We start from the raw sequence: 23,400 nt of genomic DNA on the forward strand, positions 1-23,400 counted from the left end.
AGTGGGAAGTTGGAATGAAACAAACTTAGAACTTGCTCTTACCATGAGAAACAGATGTCCCAATCTTCTCCTCCTCTTCTTCATCTTTAATGTTGACATTCAGCTCCAGTGTTTGACTGCAGTCCTCCAGCTTCACTGATGCCATCTCTGGACCCTGCAGTGCAATCTGGGCTCCACTGTCACAATCAGGACCCAGTGACTGTAGGTTTGGACTCAGTGTGGAAGGAGAGAGGCAGGCTGGGTTTGTCCTCACTGTTGATGTTAACGGCCTCATACCTGAGTCAGCAAGTAGTAGAAGAGAAACAGACAAACATTATTGTCTTGCCAGTTCTGACACCCTCTTAATTCTCTAAAAATATATTATATTTCTTCTTGTTCAATTAACTAATTCAGTGCTTGACTTGGACTGAAATAGGTGCCAGTACTGTTTATATTTAGGTGCAGGAGCTCCACAACACTGCTAAGCTAATATTCTATAAGAGGAACATGTGCTCAAACAGTAGAAATTTGGAGGTGAACTCTTGTCCAAGTCAAGAACTGATCTCATTTCAATAGATCAGGTAGGTAAGGATTGACAAGAAAACATTGATGCATTAATATTAGACACAAAGGACACACAACGTAAGATCACTTAATATATAGATTTCCTAAATTCACATAAAATGACTCAAAAACCATGAAGTACAGGGTTAGTTTGTTTCAGGTAGCACTATGTATTGTTTTCCTGAAGAACCGCGCGTCTTCGTTGTTTCAATCAAAAACCAGCAGTATTTCCGTTCACACCATACTCAAATGTATAGATAAAGATAGAAACAACTGCATGTGTCTGAATATTAGTACACATGTAGAAAACCAACAATCATTACATTCAGCTTCAAAACAGTTGCGCAACCGCAACATTGTCTGCACTTTAGTCCGTTGACCCAGTCCGAGTCGGCGCCGCCATTTTGTGAATTTTACACAAAACCGATAACATGCAGCTCGGAAATCTCAAATAAATTGATTCTTTATTCAAATTAACCTGAGCAGAATATGTACATCCACTAAGACTAACACCAACGTCTCTAGTTACGTGACTTGTAAAATAGTTTAACGTCACCACGTTCTCCACTCGGTTTGACACAAAAATAACACATCAAACCTTTATCAAACGTCATAATAATTTAATGGATTTGTTACCTAGCATGGAATGACATGTCCTTTCGACATTAGAACGTTTAAACGTGCTATTACGTACCTGTAGTAATAAAATGAAACGGGCACAAAAGTTACCTTCTTGACTGCACAGTTCTGGCGCTTTTTTTTATTCTGAAGAATGGTGCGTGCCTGTCGGGAACTTCCTGTTCCCCCACTAACACCGTCCGTGCATTTCGGGATCTTTGGGTTGGCCCTACCCCATTACACGAGAAGGGGGTAGCTGCTGCTGCTCCCGCCCTCTCCTGCTGCTCCTCCTCCTTCCCTGGGACACTTCTCCTTTGCATAGTGTTGATCAAGCTGTCGATTGTGGCCTGTGGAATGTTGTCCCACCCCAGCTAGCACAGTGGATCTGGGCGGATTCCGGCTGTGTGTCGGGGCACTCGGCTGAGAGTCAGACTCGGCCGACATCATGTGGCCCGAGGATGCGGGGTTGAGCTCGGGCAGAATCCGGTGTGAGTTATCTGGCCCAAATGTATTACTTGGGGCTCGGGACGATTGGGGCCACTCTCTGGCAGATGATTACACGGGCGCCTGTATATAATTAACATTTCATTATTTATTTATTTGTCCACATTTTTTAATTGTTTCCGTGATAAAAAAAAAATCCAATTAACTTTTAAATTATTTTAGAGTCCGGTTTAAGTTGTATTTTCGTATTTTGATACTTTGTACATGGCAACTGATAAGCATTAACACAGCAGTCGCGGTGCAGATCCTCTAAGGGTGAAACATTTTCTGGCGACAGTAGTCTGTGAAGTCTTGGAGGCCCAAAAACTTCTCAGCTGTAGATATAATTATGTCCAGGAAGCTTGGCGCCAGTGATGTACTGGGCCTTTCGCGCAACCCTCTGTAGTGCCTTGCGGTTGGAGGCCGAGCAGTTGCCATAACAGGCAATGATGCAATAGGGGGAATAGGTTTTGTCATGCATGCTTCACGACTGTCTTGGTGTGCTTGGACCATGTTAGTTTGTTGGTGATGTGGACACCAAGGAATTTGAGGCTCTCAACCTGCTCAAAAATGAAATGCTAATTAGCTGCTAATGTGGCTATCATAAAGAACTACAAGTACAATGACGGCCTACCCTGGGCAAACCCTAATCCGAACGACACTGGGCCAATTGTGCTCCGCCCTATGGGACTCCCAATCACAGCCGGTTGTGATACAGCCTGGAATCAAACCAGGGTCTGTAGTGATGCCTCTAGCACTGAGATGCAGTGTCTTAGACCGCTGCCCCACTCAGGATGGCGCATTTGTAAAATCCCGGGAAAATATTAAACTCTGGTGACTGAAGGAATAGGCTGACAGAATCTATGGATAATAGCCTATAATTTAGTCTGTCAAACAGGTATATGTAACAGTATTACTTTAGACCGTGCCCTCGACCATACCCGGGCGCAAACCAGGGACCCTCTGCACACATCAACAACAGCCGCCCACAAAGCATCGTTACCCATCGCTCCACAAAAGCCGCGGCCCTTGCAGAGCAAGGGGAACTACTACTTCAAGGTCTCAGAGCAAGTGACGTCACCGATTGAAACGCTATTTAGCGCGAACCACCGCTAACTAGCTAGCCGTTTCACATCCGTTACATATAGACCTACCTCTGATTCCTTGAATAGGAAGGAATATACTCCAACACAGAGCGCTCTTGTTAGTAGCCTAAAGTCAGTTTAATTTGAAGACTGTTTAAATGAAATAGACTTTCTCCAATTAGCCTACTTTCAGCACCCATGTGTTGTTCGTCTCCACGGCTAACGCTTCATAGTAATGTAAGTTGTTTAAATTACTTGAATATGGCTTATTATGAGGTCAATAACTATGTGCAATGAAACCTTGTTTTCGTAGTCAGATATTTCACGGATATTTATATATATACAGGTGAAGTAGGAAGTTGGAGTCATTAAAACTAGTTTTTCAACCACTCCACAAATTTCTTGTTAACAAACTTTAGGTTTGGCAAGTCGGTTAGGACATCTACTTTGTGCATGACACAAGTCATTTTTCCAACAATTGTTTACAGACAGATTATACCTTCAAACTCAGTGCCTCTTTGCTTGATATCATGGGAAAATCAAAAGAACCTCAGACAAAAAATTGTAGACCTCCGCAAGTCTGGTTCATCCTTGGGAGCAATTTCCAAATGCCTGAAGGTCCCATGTTCATCTGTACAAACAATAGCATGCAAGTATAAACACCATGGGACCACGCAGCCGTCATACCGCTCAGGAAGGAGATGCGTTCTGTCATCTAGAGATGAACGTACTTTGGTGCAAAAAGTGTAAATCAATCCCAAAACAACAACAAAGGACCTCGTGAAGATGCTGGAGGAAACAGGTACAAAAGTATCTATATCCACAGTAAAATGAGTCCTATATCGACATAACCTTAAAGGCTGCTCAGCAAGGAAGAAGCCACTGCTCCAAAACCACCATAAAAAAGCCAGACTACGGTTTGCAACTGCACATGGGGACAAAGATGGTACTTTTTTGAGAAATATCCTTTTGTCTGATGAAACAAAAACATAACTGTTTGGCCATAATGACCATCGTTATGTTTGGAGGAAAAAGGGGGAGGCAAGCCGAAGAACAATATCCCAACCGTCAAGCACGGGGGTGGCAGCATCATGTTGTGGGCATACTTGGCTACAGGAGGGACTGGTGCACTTCACAAAAGAGAAAATGATGTGGACAATGATGCCAAGCATACTTCCAAAGTTGTGGTGAAATGGCTTAAAGGCAACAAAGTCAAGGTATTGGGGTGGCCATCACAAATCCCTGACCTCAAACCTATAGAACATTTGTGGGCAGAACTGAAAAAAAGTGTGCGAGCAAGGAGGCCTTCAAACCTGACTCAGTTACACCAGCTCTGTCAGGAGGAATGGGCCAAAATTCACCCAACTTATTGTGGGAAGTTTGTGGAAGGCTACCCGACACGTTTGACCCAAGTTAAACTATTTAAAAGCAATGCTACCAAATACTAATTGAGTGTATGCAAACTTCTGACCCACTGGGAATGTGATGAAAGAAATTAAAGCTGAAATAAATCACTCTACTATTATTCTGACATTTCACATTCTTAATATAAAGTGGTGATCCTAACTGACCTAAAACACAATTATTAAGGGCTTTTTGCAAATGTCTGCTGATTGTCTGCTTAATGTCTACTTAATGTCCGAATGTGTGAATAAAAAAACAACTTTACCTCGGGAGTAGGCAGATTATCTTCTTCAAACAACAGTAAAACTGATTGACTTTCCATCTACTAAAGGGTTTAGTGCTCCAACCACTCCTGGAATCTTCTGCTCAAGACGATGAACCTCAATATATAACAAAACCCCAGATATAACACCCTTTAATTGCTGCTCTGCTACGAAAAACACAATGCTTTCTCCTTCTGCTCTTCTGAGATGCATGAAATCAATACAAAACCACTACTGGTCACTCTGACTGACTACCTTTCCTAATGCCTCCTTCACCATCTTCCTGGCCTCAAATTATCTCCCCAAAATACAGACTTGTTGATGAATCGCGCTCCAAAAGAAACCGATGTTCGTTTACAATATCACAACGGAATGTATTACAATGTATAAACCGTCATGCCTCAAAACTGGGAGAAAGAAGCAAGTCATTCACCCGCCATTTGTTCCTCAAGACCGTAACACAACGACACGCGGATAATTGTAAGCATCAACATTTTTTAAAACGTTTGTAATTTGATAAGGTTGCTATATTAATGATCCGTTTCCATTAATGTCGCAAACTGTTATTTCTCTAGGCTAACATAAGAAACTCTGCCTGGATACGTGCCCGCTAGCTAACATTAACACTAACTTACAGTGCCTTGCGAAAATATTCGGCCCCCTTGAACTTTGAGACCTTTTGCCACATTTCAGGCTTCAAACATAAAGATATAAAACTGTATTTTTTTGTGAAGAATCAACAACAAGTGGGACACAATCATGAAGTGGAACGACATTTATTGGATATTTCAAACTTTTTTAACAAATCAAAAACTTAAAAATTGGGCGTGCAAAATTATTCAGCCCCTTTACTTTCAGTGCAGCAAACTCTCTCCAGAAGTTCAGTGAGGATCTCTGAATGATCCAATGTTGACCTAAATGACTAATGATGATAAATACAATCCACCTGTGTGTAATCAAGTCTCCGTATAAATGCACCTGCACTGTGATAGTCTCAGAGGTCCGTTAAAAGAGAGCATCATGAAGAACAAGGAACACACCAGGCAGGTCTGAGATACTGTTGTGAAGAAGTTTAAAGCCGGATTTGGATACAAAAGGATTTCCCAAGCTTTAAACATCCCAAGGAGCACTGTGCAAGCGATAATATTGAAATGGAAGGAGTATCAGACCACTGCAAATCTACCAAGACCTGGCCGTCCCTCTAAACTTTCAGCTCATACAAGGAGAAGACTGATCAGAGATGCAGCCAAGAGTCCCATGATCACTCTGGATGAACTGCAGAGATCTACAGCTGAGGTGGGAGACTCTGTCCATAGGACAACAATCAGTCGTATATTGCACAAATCTGGCCTTTATGGAAGAGTGGCAAGAAGAAAGCCATTTCTTAAAGATATCCATAAAAAGTGTTGTTTAAAGTTTGCCACAAGCCACCTGGGAGACACACCAAACATGTGGAAGAAGGTGCTCTGGTCAGATGAAACCAAAATTGAACTTTTTGGCAACAATGCAACATGTTATGTTTGGCGTAAAAGCAACACAGCTCATCACCCTGAACACACCATCCCCACTGTCAAACATGGTGGTGGCAGCATCATGGTTTGGGCCTGCTTTTCTTCAGCAGGGACAGGGAAGATGGTTCAAATTGATGGGAAGATGGATGGAGCCAAATACAGGACCATTCTGGAAGAAAACCTGATGGAGTCTGCAAAAGACCTGAGACTGGGACGGAGATTTGTCTTCCAACAAGACAATGATCCAAAACATAAAGCAAAATCTACAATGGAATGGTTCAAAAATAAACATATCCAGGTGTTAGAATGGCCAAGTCAAAGTCCAGACCTAAATCCAATCGAGAATCTGTGGAAAGAACTGAAAACTGCTGTTCACAAATGCTCTCCATCCAACCTCACTGAGCTCGAGCTGTTTTGCAAGGAGGAATGGGAAAAAATGTCAGTCTCTCGATGTGCAAAACTGATAGAGACATACCCCAAGCGACTTACAGCTGTAATCGCAGCAAAAGGTGGCGCTACAAAGTATTAACTTAAGGGGGCTGAATAATTTTGCACGCCCAATTTTTCAGTTTTTGATTTGTTAAAAAAGTTTGAAATATCCAATAAATGTCGTTCCACTTCATGATTGTGTCCCACTTGTTGTTGATTCTTCACAAAAAAATACAGTTTTATATCTTTATGTTTGAAGCCTGAAATGTGGCAAAAGGTCGCAAAGTTCAAGGGGGCCGAATACTTTCGCAAGGCACTGTACATATAAGTATATGGTTGAGCAATGGCCGGGTGACATAGGCAAGGTGCAATAGATGGTATAAAATACAGTATATACATGAGGTATGAGTAATGTAAGATATGTTAACACGATTACAGTGGCATTGTTTAAAGTGACTAGTGATCCATTTATTAAAGTGTCCGGTGATTGGGGCTCAATGTAGGCAGCAGCCTCACTAAGTTAGTAATTGCTGTTTAGCTGACTGATGACCTTGAGATAGAAGCTGTTTTTCAGTCTCTCGGTCCCTGCTATGATGCACATGTGGATCATAGCAGGGACCGGATGATCGCGGTGTGAACAGGCAGTTGCTCGGGTGGTTGTTGTCCTTGATTATCTTTTTGGCCTTCCTGTGACATTGGGCGCTGTAGGTGTCATGGAGGGCAGGTAGTTTGCCCCCGGTGTTGCGTTGTGCAAACCTCACCATTCTCTGGAGAGCCTTGCGGTTGATGGCGGCGCAGTTGGCATACCAGGCTGTGATACAGCCCGACAGGATGCTCGATTGTGCATCTGTAAAAGTTTGTCAGGGTTTTGGGTGACAAGCCACATTTCTTCAGCCTCCTGAAGTTGAAGAGGCGCTGTTGCGCCTTCTTCACCACACTGTCTGTGTGGGTGGACTATTTCAGTTTGTCTGTGATGTATCGACCCAGGAACTTAACTTTAATTTCAACTGGCTGTCTTGTTCAGCTTCAGAAAAACAGTAAATATGTCACTTGAAACATCGTTTTTTGTAATTCATTAGACAAAAGAGAAGAGTTTGACCAGTACAAATTCATATACAAACTTTATGTTTCATTGGCAGATCAATTTAGCTGGCTTGAATGTGGTTTTCCAAACACATTTATTATCAATGACTAAAATAACAAATCTAGTTTTGAAAATACAATTTAATAAACACATGTAGTCAGTCATTCCATAGCCTGTTGATAATTAAAGAAACAGTAATTTAGTAGTAAAAAATGATCCCAAACTGATGGTGAAAACTGATCATCACAACATCTCTATCTGATACATGTTGTGTCTACCAACACCTTAATTGGGGAGGCCAGGCTGATGGTAATGGTTGGAATGGTATCAAATACATCAAACACATGGTTTCCATGGTTTCCAGGTGTTTGATGCCGTTCCATTCGCTCCGTTCCAGCCATTATTATGAACCGTCCTCCTCTCAGCAGCCTCCATTGAGATCATATCTATTTCAATGAATAACAATGCAACTGTCTACACTTCACTTCCATGGCTTTGTGAAGTCCAGAAAACTGATGCTGGATGCTGGTTGGGCCAAGTGTGATTGTTCTGGGTATGTAAAATACCTCAACAGTTTGAACACAATAGGAATCAATTGAATGCCCGTGGTCAAGTGGTTGTTGCTAAATTGAGAAGGTTTTGAGCGAAGGCTGTTCTACTATACATAAAAGTGTAGGTTAACAGCAAGGATAAACCGATAACACAATATGCCTTGCTCATATCTATATCAAACAAAATCAATATCATATCTAATTGTCTATATTGGTTCTCACCACAAATTGTTTCATTGTGAGTTCAACCCTAAGGGCAAATCCAAGTTAATATATTTTCAATAGAAGCTAACAAAACACAGCACAACTGACAAGGTGCCAACTGGGCACAAAATGGTTGAATCAACGGTGTTTCAACATAATTTATCAACGTATTGTGACGTGGAATGTATGTGTAGAACACTGTACATTGGATTTGCAAAAGCTGTTGTTTTGAGGTTCAACCACAGGATTATGGCATCATGTTAACCAATTTTCAACATAGTGAAACCTTGTATAAATAGGTTGAATATATGTTGAATTTGTACCTTTGAAACAACGTTAGATCTTCAACCTTACATCCACTATCAGAAAAGACAATAGGCTGGCCAGCACCTTCTAGTGGAGAGTTGATTAATCTACAGCTATCCTTTTGGTCTGTCATCCACGGTGGACAAATTTTAATGAGTAGGTGAGATGATATCACTTTACCTGAGGCAAAGCAAAACACGTGATTGGCTGTTCAAATACAGCTCAACAGACAGTAATATTGATTGATTTAATTAGTGATTTTTCAGACTTTGTTGATTACATCTGCCAATAACTCACCCCCAGACTGTTTTTCTGGTCACTCAATGACATTCAAGATTGGTGCCTCAAACTCCCTCCCCCTCCTTCGACTTGATAACACCTGTTCAACTCCCGAATGCGGGACTTGGTGGTTCACTATGAGCAGATTAATACACAGGAAGTAGAAACTTCTCGATTCTACCAGTGAAATGAAAATGTGCTAGTTCTAGCTTGTGGTTAGGATAATTTTGATGTTTATTACAAAAAACTTAATGTTGTTAATATACTAATGACTATATGCCACGGTAGAGCCAGGGTGAAATTCCCCTTTAAACTGTAGTTGTTACATTTCTTCAATGCAGGATTCCACATGCAGGAGTTAGTCTGTAGCGGGGTGTGTCTGGATTTGGGGAGGGAAATATGGCGAGGCGGAAGTGCTGTTAGATTCTGATGGCTTGCGGTTGAGTAAAGTTGGTAAGAATGAATGGAAAACGGTGACAATGAAAAATGGAACAAAAATACAACAAGTTGTAAACGAACTTCGTTTTTTTTTGGAGTGCGATTCGTTAACAATTATGTATTTTTGGGAGATCATTTGAGGTCAGGAAGATGGTAAAGGAGGCATCACGGAAGGTAGAGTCAGTCAGAGTGACCAGTAGTGGTTTTGGTTTGATTTCATGTGTCTCAGAAGAGCAGAAGGAGAGAGCATTGTTTTTTGGAGCAGGGTACTGATAAAAGGGTGTTATATCTGGAGTTTCGCTGGAAGAGTGAAGAGTGTCTGCCTATGTTGTGAAAATATTCAGTCAATAATATTTCTCACATACACATTTCTCGCCTGTGAGTTCAAATAGACTTTTATTACAGAGAAATTATCAGCCTTGCTGGTTCATGAAAACTACTAACTTTCCAGCCTTGGCACACACTCTTTATACAGGTTTCATCTTTACGTCACACACATAGAAACTCCTCTTTATGTTAATGATTCCTCCCCTCTGGCATTGAGCCACCATTATCTTTTTGCCTTGCACTAATTTTAGTTTGGTTTCATATTATGGATGGAAACATTAGAGCCATTCAATGATTAAAAAATAAACAGTCATGGTCACTCCCCAGACAGGTGCATGTCTAATGGGGTATAATGACCCAGACACACACACATATATATATATATGAGTGCACTCATCCAGCTGACGACTACAAAATGTGTAATGGACACATATGTACTGGTAGATTTCCAATATCTACTGATGTGATGCTGAGATATGTATGATACGCATTGAGAGCTATTGTGAATAAACCACTGCAGTTATGACATTGATAAAATAATGGCTATGTATCAAGTGTGTGCCGACTGAATATTTTTGGTATTTATTAGGATCCCCATTAAACGCTGCAAAAGTATCAGAATTGTTCACTTCTCTCATTGACTTCTCAAACCCAGGCTTGGTCTGCTTCACAAGCGTTATCTGAAGTCTCGCGTTGTTACGTCTCTGGGTTGAGAAACTGGTTGTGGGGGAACAGGAAGTTCCGCGCAGGCGCGCTTTGTTCTTCACAATAAAGGACACGACAGAATTGTGCAGTCGAGACGACAACTTCTGTGTCCGTTTCAAATATATTACTACTGGTATGTAATAGCACGTTATAATATCGAAAAAACATGTCATAACATGCTAGGTAACAAATACGTCAAGGTATTATCACGTTTGATGAAGGTTTTATGTGCTATTTTTGTGTCAAACCGCGTGAGTGAACGTGATCACTTTTTTTTTTACAAGTCACATAGTTATAGACTTTGGGTTAGTCTGAGTGGATGTTTATCATTTTCTCAAGGTAATTTCATAAAGGGTCAAACTATTTGAGATTTCTGGGTTCGTTTTACATGTCGTTTTTGGTTTTGTGTAAAATTCACGAGATGATAAAATGGCGGTTCCTGCTCGGTCTGCATTAACGCACATCAGTACAGGCACTGAGGGTGCAGCAAGAGAGACACAATTTTACGGTTGCACTACTGTTTTGGAGTTAAATGTAATGATTATCAGTTTTCTACATGTGTACTAATATTCAGAGACATTCAGTTGTCTATCTATAAATGTTACTCTGGTGTGAACGGAAATGCTATTGGTTTTTGATTGGAATAATACAGTGAAGACAAGGTTATTCAGGAAAATAGTACATAGTGCTGCCTGAAACATACTGCAACCTTGTACTAAATGTTTTTTGAGGCATTTATGTGAATTCAGGAAATCTACTATATAATAATTGCATTTAAGTTGTGTAGCCTAATTTAAAGTGTATACTTTGTCTAGTGTGAATTAATTCATGTTTTGTCAATGCATACCTAGCTGATCTATTGAAATGAGATCAGTGCTTGACTTGGACAGGAGCTCACCAGAGCTGAGTACCGTCACCTCAAATTTCTACTGTTTGAGCTCATGTTCCTCTTATAGAATATTAGCTCAACAGTATTGTGTAGCTCCTGCACCTAAATATAAATCATATTTTTAGATAATAAAGAAAGTCTTGACAGTTCTGGGACTAACTTTTGTGTCCGTTTCTCTTTATTACTACAGACCGACTCAGATTAAGTCTGAGGCCGGTAACATCAACAGTGAAGACAAACCCAGCTTGCCTCTCTCCTTCCACACTGTGTCCAAACCTACAGTCACTGGGTCCTGATTGTGTCAGTGGAGCCCATTTTGCACTGCAGGATCCAGAGATGGCATCAGTGAAGCTGGAAGACTGCAGTCAAACACTGGAGCTGAATGTCAACATTAAAGATGAAGAAGAGGAGGAGAAGATTGGGAAATCTGTTTCTCATGGTAAGCACAGGTTCGACAAAAACAACACAGAGTTACACATGGGATAGACAAACGTACGTCAATAACACAATAGAACAGTCTATATGCTGTGTGTGCAAATGTAGTAAGATTAGGGAGGTAAGGCAATAAATAGGCCGTAGTGGCGAAATAATTACAACTTAGCATTAACACTGGAAAGTAGAGATAGTAGAGATACTGGGGTGCAAAAGAGGAAAAATAAATAAAAATATGGTGATGGGGTAGTTGGGTGGGCTATTTACAGATGGGCTATTTACAGATGGGCTGTGATCGGTAAGCTGCTCTGACAGCTGATGCTTAAAGTTAGTGAGGGAGATATGTCTCCAGCCTCAGTGATTTTTGAGACCTGGAAGGACAGGCGGCCTAATGAGGAGTTGGCTTTGGGGATGACCAGTGAAATATGCCTGCTGGATCGCTTGCTACGGGTGGGTGTTGCTATGGTGACCAGTGAGCAGAGATAAGGCGGGGCTTTACCTATCAGAGACTTATAGATGACCTGAAGCCAGTGGGTTTGGAGACCAATATGAAGCGAGGGCCAGCCAACGAGAGCATACAGGTCGCAGTGGTGGGTAGTATATGGGACTTTGGTGACAAAACAGATGACACTGTGATAGATCGCATCCAATTTGCTGAGTAGAGCGTTGGAGGCTATTTTGAAAATGACATTGCCGAAGTCAAGAATGGGTAGGATAGTCAGTTTTACGGGGGTATGTTATGCAGCATGAGTGAAGTAGGCTTTGTTGCAAAATAGGAAGCCGATTCTAGATTTAATTTTGGTTTGGAGATGCTTAATGTGAGTTTACAGTCTAACCAGGCACCTAGGTATTTGTAGGTGTCCACATATTCTAAGTCAGAACCGTCCAGAGTAGTGATTCTGGACGGGCGGGCAGGTGTGGGCAGTGATCTGTTGAAGAGCATACATTTAGTTTTACTTGCATTTAAGAGCAGTTGGAGGCCACGGAAGGAGAGTTGTGTTGCATTGAAGCTCGCCTGGAGGTTAGTTAACACATTGTCCAAAGAAGGGCCAGAAATATACAGAATGGTGTCATCTGCGTAGAGGTGGATCAGAGAATCACCAGCAGCAAGAGCTACATCATTGATATATACAGAGAAAAGAGTCGGCCTGAGAATTGAACCCTGTGGCACCCCCATAGAGACTGCCAGAGGACCGGACAACAGGCCCTCCGATTTGACACACTGAACTCTATTGGAGAAGTAGTTGGTGAACCAGGCGAGGCAGTCATTTGAGAAACCAAGGCTGTTGAGTCTGCCGATAAGGATACTGTGATTGACAGAGTCGAAAGCCTTGGCCAGGTCGATGAAGACGGCTGCACAGTACTGTCTTTTATCGATGAGGCTTATGATATTGTTTAGGACCCTGAGCGTGGCTGAGGTGCACCCATGACAAACTCGGAAACCAGATTGTGGAGAAGGTACGGTGGGATTCGAGATGGTCGGTGATCTGTTTGTTAACTTGGCTTTCGAATACTTTAGAAAGGCAGGGCAGGATTTCACGATGAACTGTTTCAATGAGAAGGTAGATGTTATTTCATGCTACTGACACTTGCATGGTTTGACACCAGTATTGCCAGCATTTGTTTTATTCACTGGTCTATCTGGAGTGATCAGAGTGTAGACTAAAGAAGTGAAGTAGACAAACTGCCAGTGTTTTAAAGTTCTATGAAGTGAGTCTGTGTAGTTTCTAACCCTTGTGATAGTGAGAGGATGATATAGCTCATAATTTTCATAACTTATGAGGTACTTTTAGAATAGTTTTATTCCCCTTTTGTATTGCACAGCCTACTGATATCAACACGTACAGTACCAGCCTACTGATATGAATACGTACAGTACCAGCCTACTGATATGAATACATACAGTACCAGACTACTGATATGAATACGTACAGTACCAGCCTACTGATATGAATACGTACAGTACCAGCCTACTGATATGAATACATACAGTACCAGCCTATTGATATGAATACGTACAGTACCAGCCTACTGATATGAATACGTACAGTACCAGCCTACTGATATGAATACGTACAGTACCAGCCTACTGATATGAATACGTACACTACCAGCCTACTGATATGAATACGTACACTACCAGCCTACTGATATGAATACGTACACTACCAGCCTACTGATATGAATACGTACACTACCAGCCTACTGATATGAATACGTACACTACCAGCCTACTGATATGAATACGTACACTACCAGCCTACTGATATGAATACGTACAGTACCAGACTACTGATATGAATACGTACACTACCAGCCTACTGATATGAATACATACAGACCCAGCCTATTGATATGAATACGTACAGTGTGTTCGGAAAGTATTCAGACCCCTTGATTTTTTTTCCACATTTTGTTACGTTACCGCCTTATTTTAAAATTGATTAAATGAAAAATGTCCCTCATCAATCTACACACAATACCCCATAATGACATCACAATACCCCATAATGACATCACAATACCCCATAATGACATCACAATACCCCATAATGACAAAGCAAACGCAGGTTTTTAGAAATGTTTAAACATTTATAAAAAATAAAAAAAACGGATACCTTATTTACATAAGTATTCAGACTCTTTGCTATGAGACTTAACATTGAGCTCAGGTGCATCTTGTTTCCATTGATCATCGTTGAGATGTTTCTACAACTTGATTATTGTCAACCTGTGGTAAATTCAATTGATTGGACATGATTTGGAAAGGCACACACCTGTCTATATAAGGTCCCATATTTCACAGTGCATGTCAGAGCAAAAACCAATCACTTGGTCGAAGGAATTGTCCGTAGAACTCCATGAAAGGAAAAATTCACGATGTGGTAAAATGTCGGCCCCCACTCGGTCTGCGTCAACAGACTTCAGTGCAGGCAGTGTGGATGCAGCAGAGAGACAATTTTACGGTTGCACTACTGTTTTGGAGATAAATGTAATGATTATCGGTTTACTACATGTATAATAATATTGACACATTCAGTTTGTCTTTATCTATAAACGTTACTGTGGTGTGAACAGGAAATACAATTGTTTTTTGAAGTAAAACAGTGAATACAAGGTTATCAATTAAAATAGCACATAGTGCTGCCTAAAACAAACTGTAACCTTGTACTAAATGGTTTTTGAGTCTTGTATGCATTTATCTACTACAGGTTAAGTTTTAGCTCAAAAGTATTGTGGAGCTCCTGCACCTAAATATAAACAGTACCAGCACACAAAATGTTTATCGACAACTATGAGTCCAAGTCAAGCAATGAATTAGATAATTGAACAAAATATATATATATATATATTTAAGAAAGGATAAAGAATAAAGACCTTGCCAAAACTGTCAAGAAAATAACTTTTGTGTCTGTTTCTCTTATACTATTTGCAGACTCAGGTATGAGGTCGATAACATCAACAGTGAGGACAAACCCAGCCTGCCACTCTCCTTCCACACTGAGTCCAAACCTACAGTCACTGGGTCCTGATTATGACAGTGGAGCCCATTTTGCACTGCAGGATCCAGAGATGGCATCAGTGAAGCTGGAAGACTGCAGTCAAACACTGGAGCTGAATGTCAACATTAAAGATGAAGAAGAGGAGGAGAAGATTGGGACATCTGTTTCTCATGGTAAGAGCAGGTTCTATCTAACTAAGTTTGTTATTCATTCCAACTTCTCCACTGTGTATGAAAAGTTGCAGTAGAACTGTTTCATGATGAACTGTTTCAATGAGAAGGTAGATGTTATTTCATGCTACTGACACTTGCATGGTTTGACACCAGTATTGCCAGCATTTGTTTTATTCACTAGGGGGTCTGGAGTGTTCAGTGAGTAGACTGAAGTGTAGTAAAACTGACAGTGTTTTTAAATTCTATGAAATTAGTCTGTGTAGTTTCTAACCCTTGTGATAGTGAGTGGAGGATGATATGGCTCATCATTTTCATGACTTATGAGATAGTTTAGTGGTTAGAGAGATGGGCCAGTAATCGAAAGGTTGCTGGATCGAATCCCTAAGCTGACAAGGTAAAAATAAACTCGGCAAAATAAGAGACGTCCTCTTACAGTCAACTGCGTTTATTTTCAGCAAACTTAACGTGTAAATATTTGTATGTAAAATAACAAGATTCAACAACTGAGACATAAACTGAACAAGTTCCACAGACATGTGACTAACAGAAATAGAATAATGTGTCCCTAAACAAAGGGGGGGGTCAAAATCAAAAGTAACAGTCGGTATCTGGTGTGGCCACCAGCTGCATTAAGTCCCGCAGTGCATCTCCTCATGGACTGCACCAGATTTGCCAGTTCTTGCTGTGAGATGTTACCCCGCTCTTCCACCAAGGCACCTGCAAGATCCCGGACATTTCCTGGGGGAATGGCCCTATCCCTCACCCTCCGATCCTACAGGTCCCAGACCTGCTCAATGGGATTGAGATCCGGGCTCTTCGCTGGCCATGGCAAAACACTGACATTCCTGTCTAGCAGGTGTGATGTTCGGATGTATCGATCCTGTTCAGGTGTTGTGGTCTATTCCAAAGGCCAAAATCAACATCCTCACGAATTCTATGCAAAGGAGATGTGTGCCGGAGGAGGCAGCGGCAGCTACCAATTTCTCCAGTGCTTAATGTGTAAATTGGGAGGTGCTGGAACCAAAACTGAGCCCGAGAGTGTTGACCTGCGGGTGTCCGAGGTACCAGAACACATTAAATAAAATACCTTTATAATAAAGCATTATCAAGGCTTTTGCGAACTGGCATATTATACTTGTTTTATTTTATTTAACTCGGCAAGTCAGTTAAGAACAAATTCTTATTTACAGTGACGGCCTACCCGTACCAAACCCAGACGATCCTGGGCCAATTGTGCGCCGCCTTATGGGACTGCCAATTACGGCCAGATGTGATACAGACTGGATACGAACCAGGGACTGTTGTGATGCCTCTTGCACTGAGATGCGGTGCCTTAGACCGCTGTGCCACTAGGGAGCAGTGGTGTTGAGCCGCTTACAGAAGTTGCACACATGAAGTACATTTATTGTAGCCTGGAGTCCTGGGAAAATGTGGCCTTTTATAAACAGATTTCATGCAGTTCTACATCATTTTAGATGACTGGGGACTTTTGAATAATATTTTTTAATACCTCACAGATGACCAAAATGACAGGCTACTTTAACACTGACAAACTGAGAATCTGAGGTCAATATAAACGACCGTGTCTCTAATCCATCAATAGCCTAGGCCAGGTGTGAGGAGAAACACATTTTACAATATGAGGAGAAAATTATAGTCCTAAACAAGCTTTCCAGTTTCACTGACTCACCCAATGATGTGCAGCTCACTCACCGGACAAAAGCTTATCTCTCTTGCTTTAATTTGTAAAACTGTGCTGTTTGATCAATAGTCCTATTTGGAAGTTGCTAACTTGGTAACAGACAGATTAGTATGTTCTATTCAGCACCTCAACACACTTCCCACAGCTATTATTTTATCAGGAAATACATGAAGAAGTGCAATGCTGGAGAGATGAGTTTCCGGCTCATGTCTATAACAACACAGAGAGGGAGAGAGATCATAGAAAGTGAATCTAATTTTAGTTCTGTGAGAGATACAGGCGTGCTTCTCTCTCACCACAGCAATGGCCACGCCTTGGTCTAAATAGGCTACAATGTTGCACAAACCATAAACCTGGTTCGGCCCAACATCAATACATTCTTAGAACATCAGGCACGTTTTCACATTACGTTTTTTAGAGGGCTGATAATTACAGAGGAATCCAAATGTAATTACTCTTGATTGCTTTTATGCAGATTTTTTGCGTGATGAAATACTTTTTCATGTCACAAGAGGTAGGCTACCTGATCCTGGCAAATGGGTTCCGGAACGAAAGACTACAAAACTGAGAGGTGCCGGAAGATCTGGCTCAAATTAAGCACCGCCCTTCTCATATAATGAGGTAGGGCCATCCCAAGGATCCCTGAATGCAACAACGGTTGCACCAAACCAAGATAGACCACAGCCAGTTGTTTCCAATGGGAACAGATTAGTTATAGTGGGCAGTGCCAAGCACGAGCTAGTACTGAATGTTTTTGTTATTTATGAAAATTTGGGAAATTTACTATGGATTCACTTAGCCTAATCACGTAGCCTAATTTATAGCGTGTACTTTGTCTAATGTGAGTTAATTCATGTTTTGTTGTCAATCCTTAGCTACCAGATCTATTGAACTGAGATCAGTCCTCAGCTCACCGGAGCGGAGTATCTGCACCTATTTCAGTCCAAGTCAAGCACTGAATTAGATAATAGAACAAAAATAAATATAATATTTTTTATATATATTTTTCGAAAATAAAGCAAGTGCCAGAACTGTCAAGACTAACCTTTTTTTGTTTTTTGTGTATGTTTGTCATTGTTACTACAGGACTAGAATTAAGTCTGAGGCCGGTAACATCAACAGTGAGGACAAACTCAGCCTGCCTCTCTCCTTCCACACTGAGTCCAAACCTACAGTCACTGGGTCCTGATTGTGACAGTGGAGCCCAGTTTGCACTGCAGGATCCAGAGATGGCATCAGTGAAGGTGGAAGACTGCAGTCAAACACTGGAGCTGAATGTCAACATTAAAGATGAAGAAGAGGAGGAGATGATTGGGGAATCTGTTTCTCATGGTAAGAGTAAGTTCTATCTAACTAAGTTTGTTGTTCGTTCCAACTTCCCACTGTGTATGAAAAGTTGCAGTAGAACTGTTTCAATGAAAAGGTAGATCTTATTTCATGCTACTGACACTTGCATGGTTTGACACCAGTATTTCCAGCATTTGTTTTATTCACTGGGCTACCTGGAGTGATCAGAGAGTAGACTAAAGAAGTGAAGTAGACAAACTGCCAGTGTTTTAAAGTTCTATGAAATTAGTCTGTGTAGTTACTAACCCTTGTGATAGTGAGTGGAGGATGACACGCCCCTTTTTAGCTTTCATCTCTTACCCACTTTTAGAATAGTTTTATTCCCCTGTATTGTACAGCCTACTGATATAAATACATATGTCACCCGGTACAGACAGAAGCGGACTGGCCACCCATTTGAGCCTGGTTCCTCTCTACATTTCTTCCAAGGTTCCTGCTTTCTAGGGAGTTTTTCCTGGCTACTGTGCTTCTACATCTGCATTGCTTGCTCTTTGGGGATTTTGGGCTGGATTTCTGTGAAGCACTTTCTGACAACTGCTGATGTAAAAAGGGCTTCATAATATATACTTTTGATTGACATGTATATCACACCAACTGACTGGTTGTTCTGATGTTGTTCACACAGGAGACCATGTTGAGACATTCTCTACATCTAGAGAGCAACAGCAGGAAGATCACAGAGTGAAGAGGTGCCCACATTGTGAGGAGGTTTTCCCAATTCTATCAAAGCTAAAAACACACCTACAAATACACACTGGAGAGAATCCCTATTCCTGTACTGACTGTGGGACGCACTTCACAACACCAGGAGCTTTGGCAGTTCATCAGAGAGTGCACACTGGAGGGAAGCCTTACTCCTGCTCTGACTGTGGAAAGAGTTTCTCTCTACTGGGCAACTTAAAAACACATGAACGTATACATACAGGAGTGAAGCCTTACTCCTGCTCTGACTGTGGACAGAGTTTCTCTCGACTGGGCCACTTAAAAACACATGAACGTAGACATATTGGTGTGAAGCCTTACTGCTGCTCTGACTGTGTAAAATGCTTCACAACATCAGCTCAGCTAAAAGATCATCAGAGAACACACACAGGAGAGAAGCCTTTCTTCTGCTCTGACTGTGGAAATAGTTTCTCTCAACTTTCCCACTTAAAAACACATGAACGTATACATACAGGATTGAAGCCTTACTCCTGCTCTGACTGTGGAAAGAGTTTCTCTCAAATGGGCCACTTAAAAAGACATGAACGTAGACATATTGGAGTGAAGCCTTACTCCTGCTCTGACTGTGTAAAATGCTTCACAACATCAGCTGAGCTAAAAGATCATCAGAGAACACACACAGGAGAGAAGCCTTTCTTCTGCTCTGACTGTGGAAATAGTTTCTCTCAACTTTCCCACTTAAAAACACATGAACGTATACATGCAGGATTGAAGCCTTACTCCTGCTCTGACTGTGGAAAGAGTTTCTATCAAATGGGCAACTTAAAAAGACATGAACGTATACATACAGGAGTGAAGCCTTACTCCTGCTCTGACTGTGGAAAGAGTTTCTCTCTACCAGGCACCTTAAAAACACATGAACGTATTCATACAGGAGTGAAGCCTTACTCCTGCTCTGACTGTGTAAAATTCTTCACAACATCAGCTGAGCTAAAAGTTCACCAGAGAACACACACAGGAGAGAAGCCTTACTCCTGTTCTGACTGTGGAAAGCGTTTCTCTCGACTGAGCCACTTAAAAAGACATGAACGTAGACATATTGGAGTAAAGCCTTACTGCTGCTCTGACTGTGTAAAATGCTTCACAACATCAGCTGAGCTAAAAGTTCACCAGAGAACACACACAGGAGAGAAGCCTTACTCCTGCTCTGACTGTGGAAAGCGTTTCTCTCGACTGAGCCACTTAAAAAGACATGAACGTATACATACAGGAGTGAAGCCTTACTCCTGCTCAGACTATGGAAAGAGGTTCTCTCTACTGGGCATCTTAAAAAGCCACCAAGGTAAACAAAGGAGAGAAGCCTTACCACTGATCTGACTGTAGATAACACACAAAGAACTGAACCTTACTTCTTCCTTGAGGTTTTTAAGCGAACTAGACGGCACAATTGTGTTTTTTTTATATTACTATATTACTTATAGCCAGACTCCAACACCATTTACAAACTAAGCATTTGTGTTTAGTGAGTCTGCCAGATCAGAGGCAGTGGGGAGGACCAGGGATGTTATCTTGATAAGTGTGTGAATTGGACCATTTTCTGTCATGCTAATCATTTACAAAAATGTAATGAGTACTTTTGGGTGTCAGGGAAAATGTTTGGAGTAAAAAGTACATTATTTACTTTAGGAATTTGCGAAATAAAGTAAGTAAGTAAGTAAAAGTTGCACAAAATATTAATAGTCAAGTATAGATACCCCCCCAAAAGTACTTTACACCCCTTCATGCCTCCATGCTGTGTGTCAGCATTGCAGGCTGGTGGTGTGATGGTTGGGGTGTGTTTTCAGGGCACACATTGGGGCCCTTGATAAAAGCTGAGCAATGTTTGAATGCCACAGGACATCTAAATAATCACTGCCAATCAGGTGCCTCCCTTCATGGCAGCAGTGTATCCACCTGCAAGTTGTTTTCTTCAGCAGGATTATGCCCCAAGGCTTGTCCAGGAATGGTTCCAATAACATTACACTGAATTCACTGTAATTGTGCATCTGTGGGAGGAGATGGAACGAGCTATTCAGAGTAGATACACTCCCAGCCAACTTGACACAATTGTAGGAAGCATTAGAGTCAACATGGACCAGCTTCCCTGTGAACTGCACACAACACCTTGGACAGTCCATGTCCTGACGATTTGAGGATGTTCTGAGGATAAAGGGGGTGCAACTCTATTAGGAAGGTGTTCCTGATGTTTTGTACACTCCGTGTATATCAGATAAAGATGTTGTGATGATCAGTTTTCAGCTTTAGTTTGGGTGGATTATTTTATATTACTATATAACTTTTGTTTAGTGATAAACAGGCTATGAATCGACTACTTGTGTTTATGAAATTGTCTTTTAATACTAGATTCATTATTTTAGTCATTGATGATGAATGTATTTGAATAACTGTATTGAAGTTAATTGATCTGGCAGGTAGCCAGCGGTTAAGAGTGTTGGGCCAGTAACTGAAAGGTCGCTGGTTTGAATCCTGAGCCGACTCGGTGAAAAATCTGTCATTGTGCCCTTGAGCAAGGCAATTAACTCTTATTTGTCCTGTAAGTCTCTCTGGATAAAAACATCTGCTAAATGACAATAATGTAATGAAAAATAATGTTTGTACATGAATTCATGCTGGGCAGCCACTTTTTTTCTCATGTGTATAATTAAATGAAATAAACTGAAGTACTGTATATACAATACACAACATTACCACGTGTTTACCCTGGTCAGAGGGACAGGGCCATAGTAAGTTAGACTATGTAACTGCTGTTGTTAGTAGCCTACAGTTTCCATGCAATACAGCATGTCAGATCGCTAATGATTAGATGTATAGGCTGCTACATTTATGCAAGAGTTTTTGCTTGTGTCTGTCGGGAGTGATGTGTTATCAGCTTGTTAAATAACTACCGGAGGAAAGTGGAGAGGCGTCTTGATCTTTGTGCCCGGCCCGTCCGACATGGTCAAGAGACGCAGAGACCCTGCAGCAGCACCCTGATGTGCAGAACAGCCCTTACAAAAATGTAAGATTGTAGTACAATGAAAAAAATACAGCATTGTATTTTCGTGGAATGGTAGTGACCAAAAAACAACATGTTTTCCATTGTACTGGGCCCAGGAATATAACATGTTTATTTATAGCACAGGCTTAGAGAAAATGCATCTCTAACTAAATGTAACTCCAAAGGAACCCTAATTAAAGGGATAGTTCAATCAAATTACAAATGTACACATTGGTTTCATCGCCCTGTAAACAATCCAAATAATGTGCATGTCAACAGTGAAGTTCTGTAGATGGAGGACTTTCAGTACAGCAGTGTTCGCCAATCCTGGTCCAAAGGGGAGTACATGTGTGTTTTTGCCCTCACACTCACATACCTTATTCAATTCAAAGGCTTGAGTTGTTTAGTTGAATCCAGTGTGTGAGTGTTAGGGGCAAAAACAAAAAAAGCATTCCCCTTTGGGTCCCCTGGACCAGGATTGGGAAACACTGCAGTACACAGCAAAAAGTGGGATGATTCAAAATATTATATCTATTTTACAGTTTGAAGTCCTGTATGTAAAATGACTTGGTTTGTATTCAGGGGACGAGGTATGTATTCAAGTGTGTGCTCAAGATTTGTGGTGTTTACTCAGGAGATGAATCTCTGATTTTGGCAGCGCCTTTCTTACACCTTCGCAGCATTGCACTGTGGTTCTTCAATGTTTTCCTGCCGCTGTTCGAACGGATCAAACATTTGTGGATCTTTAGAAAAATGTCCTCTGTATCTGTCATTTCCATCACGTTGCAATGATTGTTTTTGAAAAATGTTTTTTTTTTTTCTAGAGCTGGTTTCAATGGAGACCTGTCCAGTGATGCCATCTCTAGAGCCTGCAGTGCAACAAGTCTCCACTGTCAATCAGGACCCAGTGACTGTAGGTTTAGAATCTGTTTGGAAGGCAGTGTGAAAGGAGAGGCAGGCTGGGTTTGTCCTCACTGTTAATCTGTCAACTCTGTCTGAGATCAACCTCCTCCCTTATGCAGGCCACACCCCCTCCCATTGTTACTGTGTGTATGATCACATTTTGAACAATGGCTTCCTAAAATGCGGTGGTGCTTACTAACCCAATAGGAAAGGTTCTGGTAGATGTGGACCATCACACGTGAGGTCACAGCTCTTTCACTCTAAACATTCATATCAATGAAACACCCTCAAATGGACCATCAATACCAGAGTTCTCCAATACTATTTACATAATCAACTGGGCATTACAACAGTCTGACCCTCTATATAGTCTTGGGTATATATTGAGCTCTAACAATGGGTCGTGGAAAAGGTCTGTTGAAATGAATACTGTAGTGGTGTGAGAAAGGTAACACAAGCTTCCCCTCTGGTTCCATTCCCCCAATAGTAACTGGGTCATTATTGGATCGTGGTGGTAATGC

The 23,400-nt window shown here is 41.3% G+C and overlaps 2 protein-coding genes across 2 annotated transcripts in view; one reads left to right on the forward strand and one right to left on the reverse strand.

The window, feature by feature from the left end:
- LOC139372892 (zinc finger protein 879-like) overlaps positions 1–23,400 on the reverse strand; it is a 63,810-nt gene that overhangs the window by 1,941 nt on the left and 38,469 nt on the right. The gene's annotated exons all lie outside the window — the stretch shown is intronic.
- Positions 10,255–21,674, forward strand: LOC139372835 (zinc finger protein 431-like). Its single transcript, XM_071112665.1, has 5 exons — positions 10,255–10,363; positions 11,310–11,558; positions 14,988–15,227; positions 18,016–18,261; positions 18,902–21,674. Exons 2-5 carry the CDS (start codon positions 11,456–11,458, stop codon positions 20,314–20,316), a joined length of 2,004 nt encoding a protein of 667 aa, XP_070968766.1. The 5' UTR covers positions 10,255–10,363; positions 11,310–11,455; the 3' UTR covers positions 20,317–21,674.

The sequence above is a fragment of the Oncorhynchus clarkii genome, chromosome 18, assembly GCF_045791955.1.
Source record: "Oncorhynchus clarkii lewisi isolate Uvic-CL-2024 chromosome 18, UVic_Ocla_1.0, whole genome shotgun sequence".
Classification (NCBI taxonomy): Eukaryota; Metazoa; Chordata; class Actinopteri; order Salmoniformes; family Salmonidae; genus Oncorhynchus; species Oncorhynchus clarkii.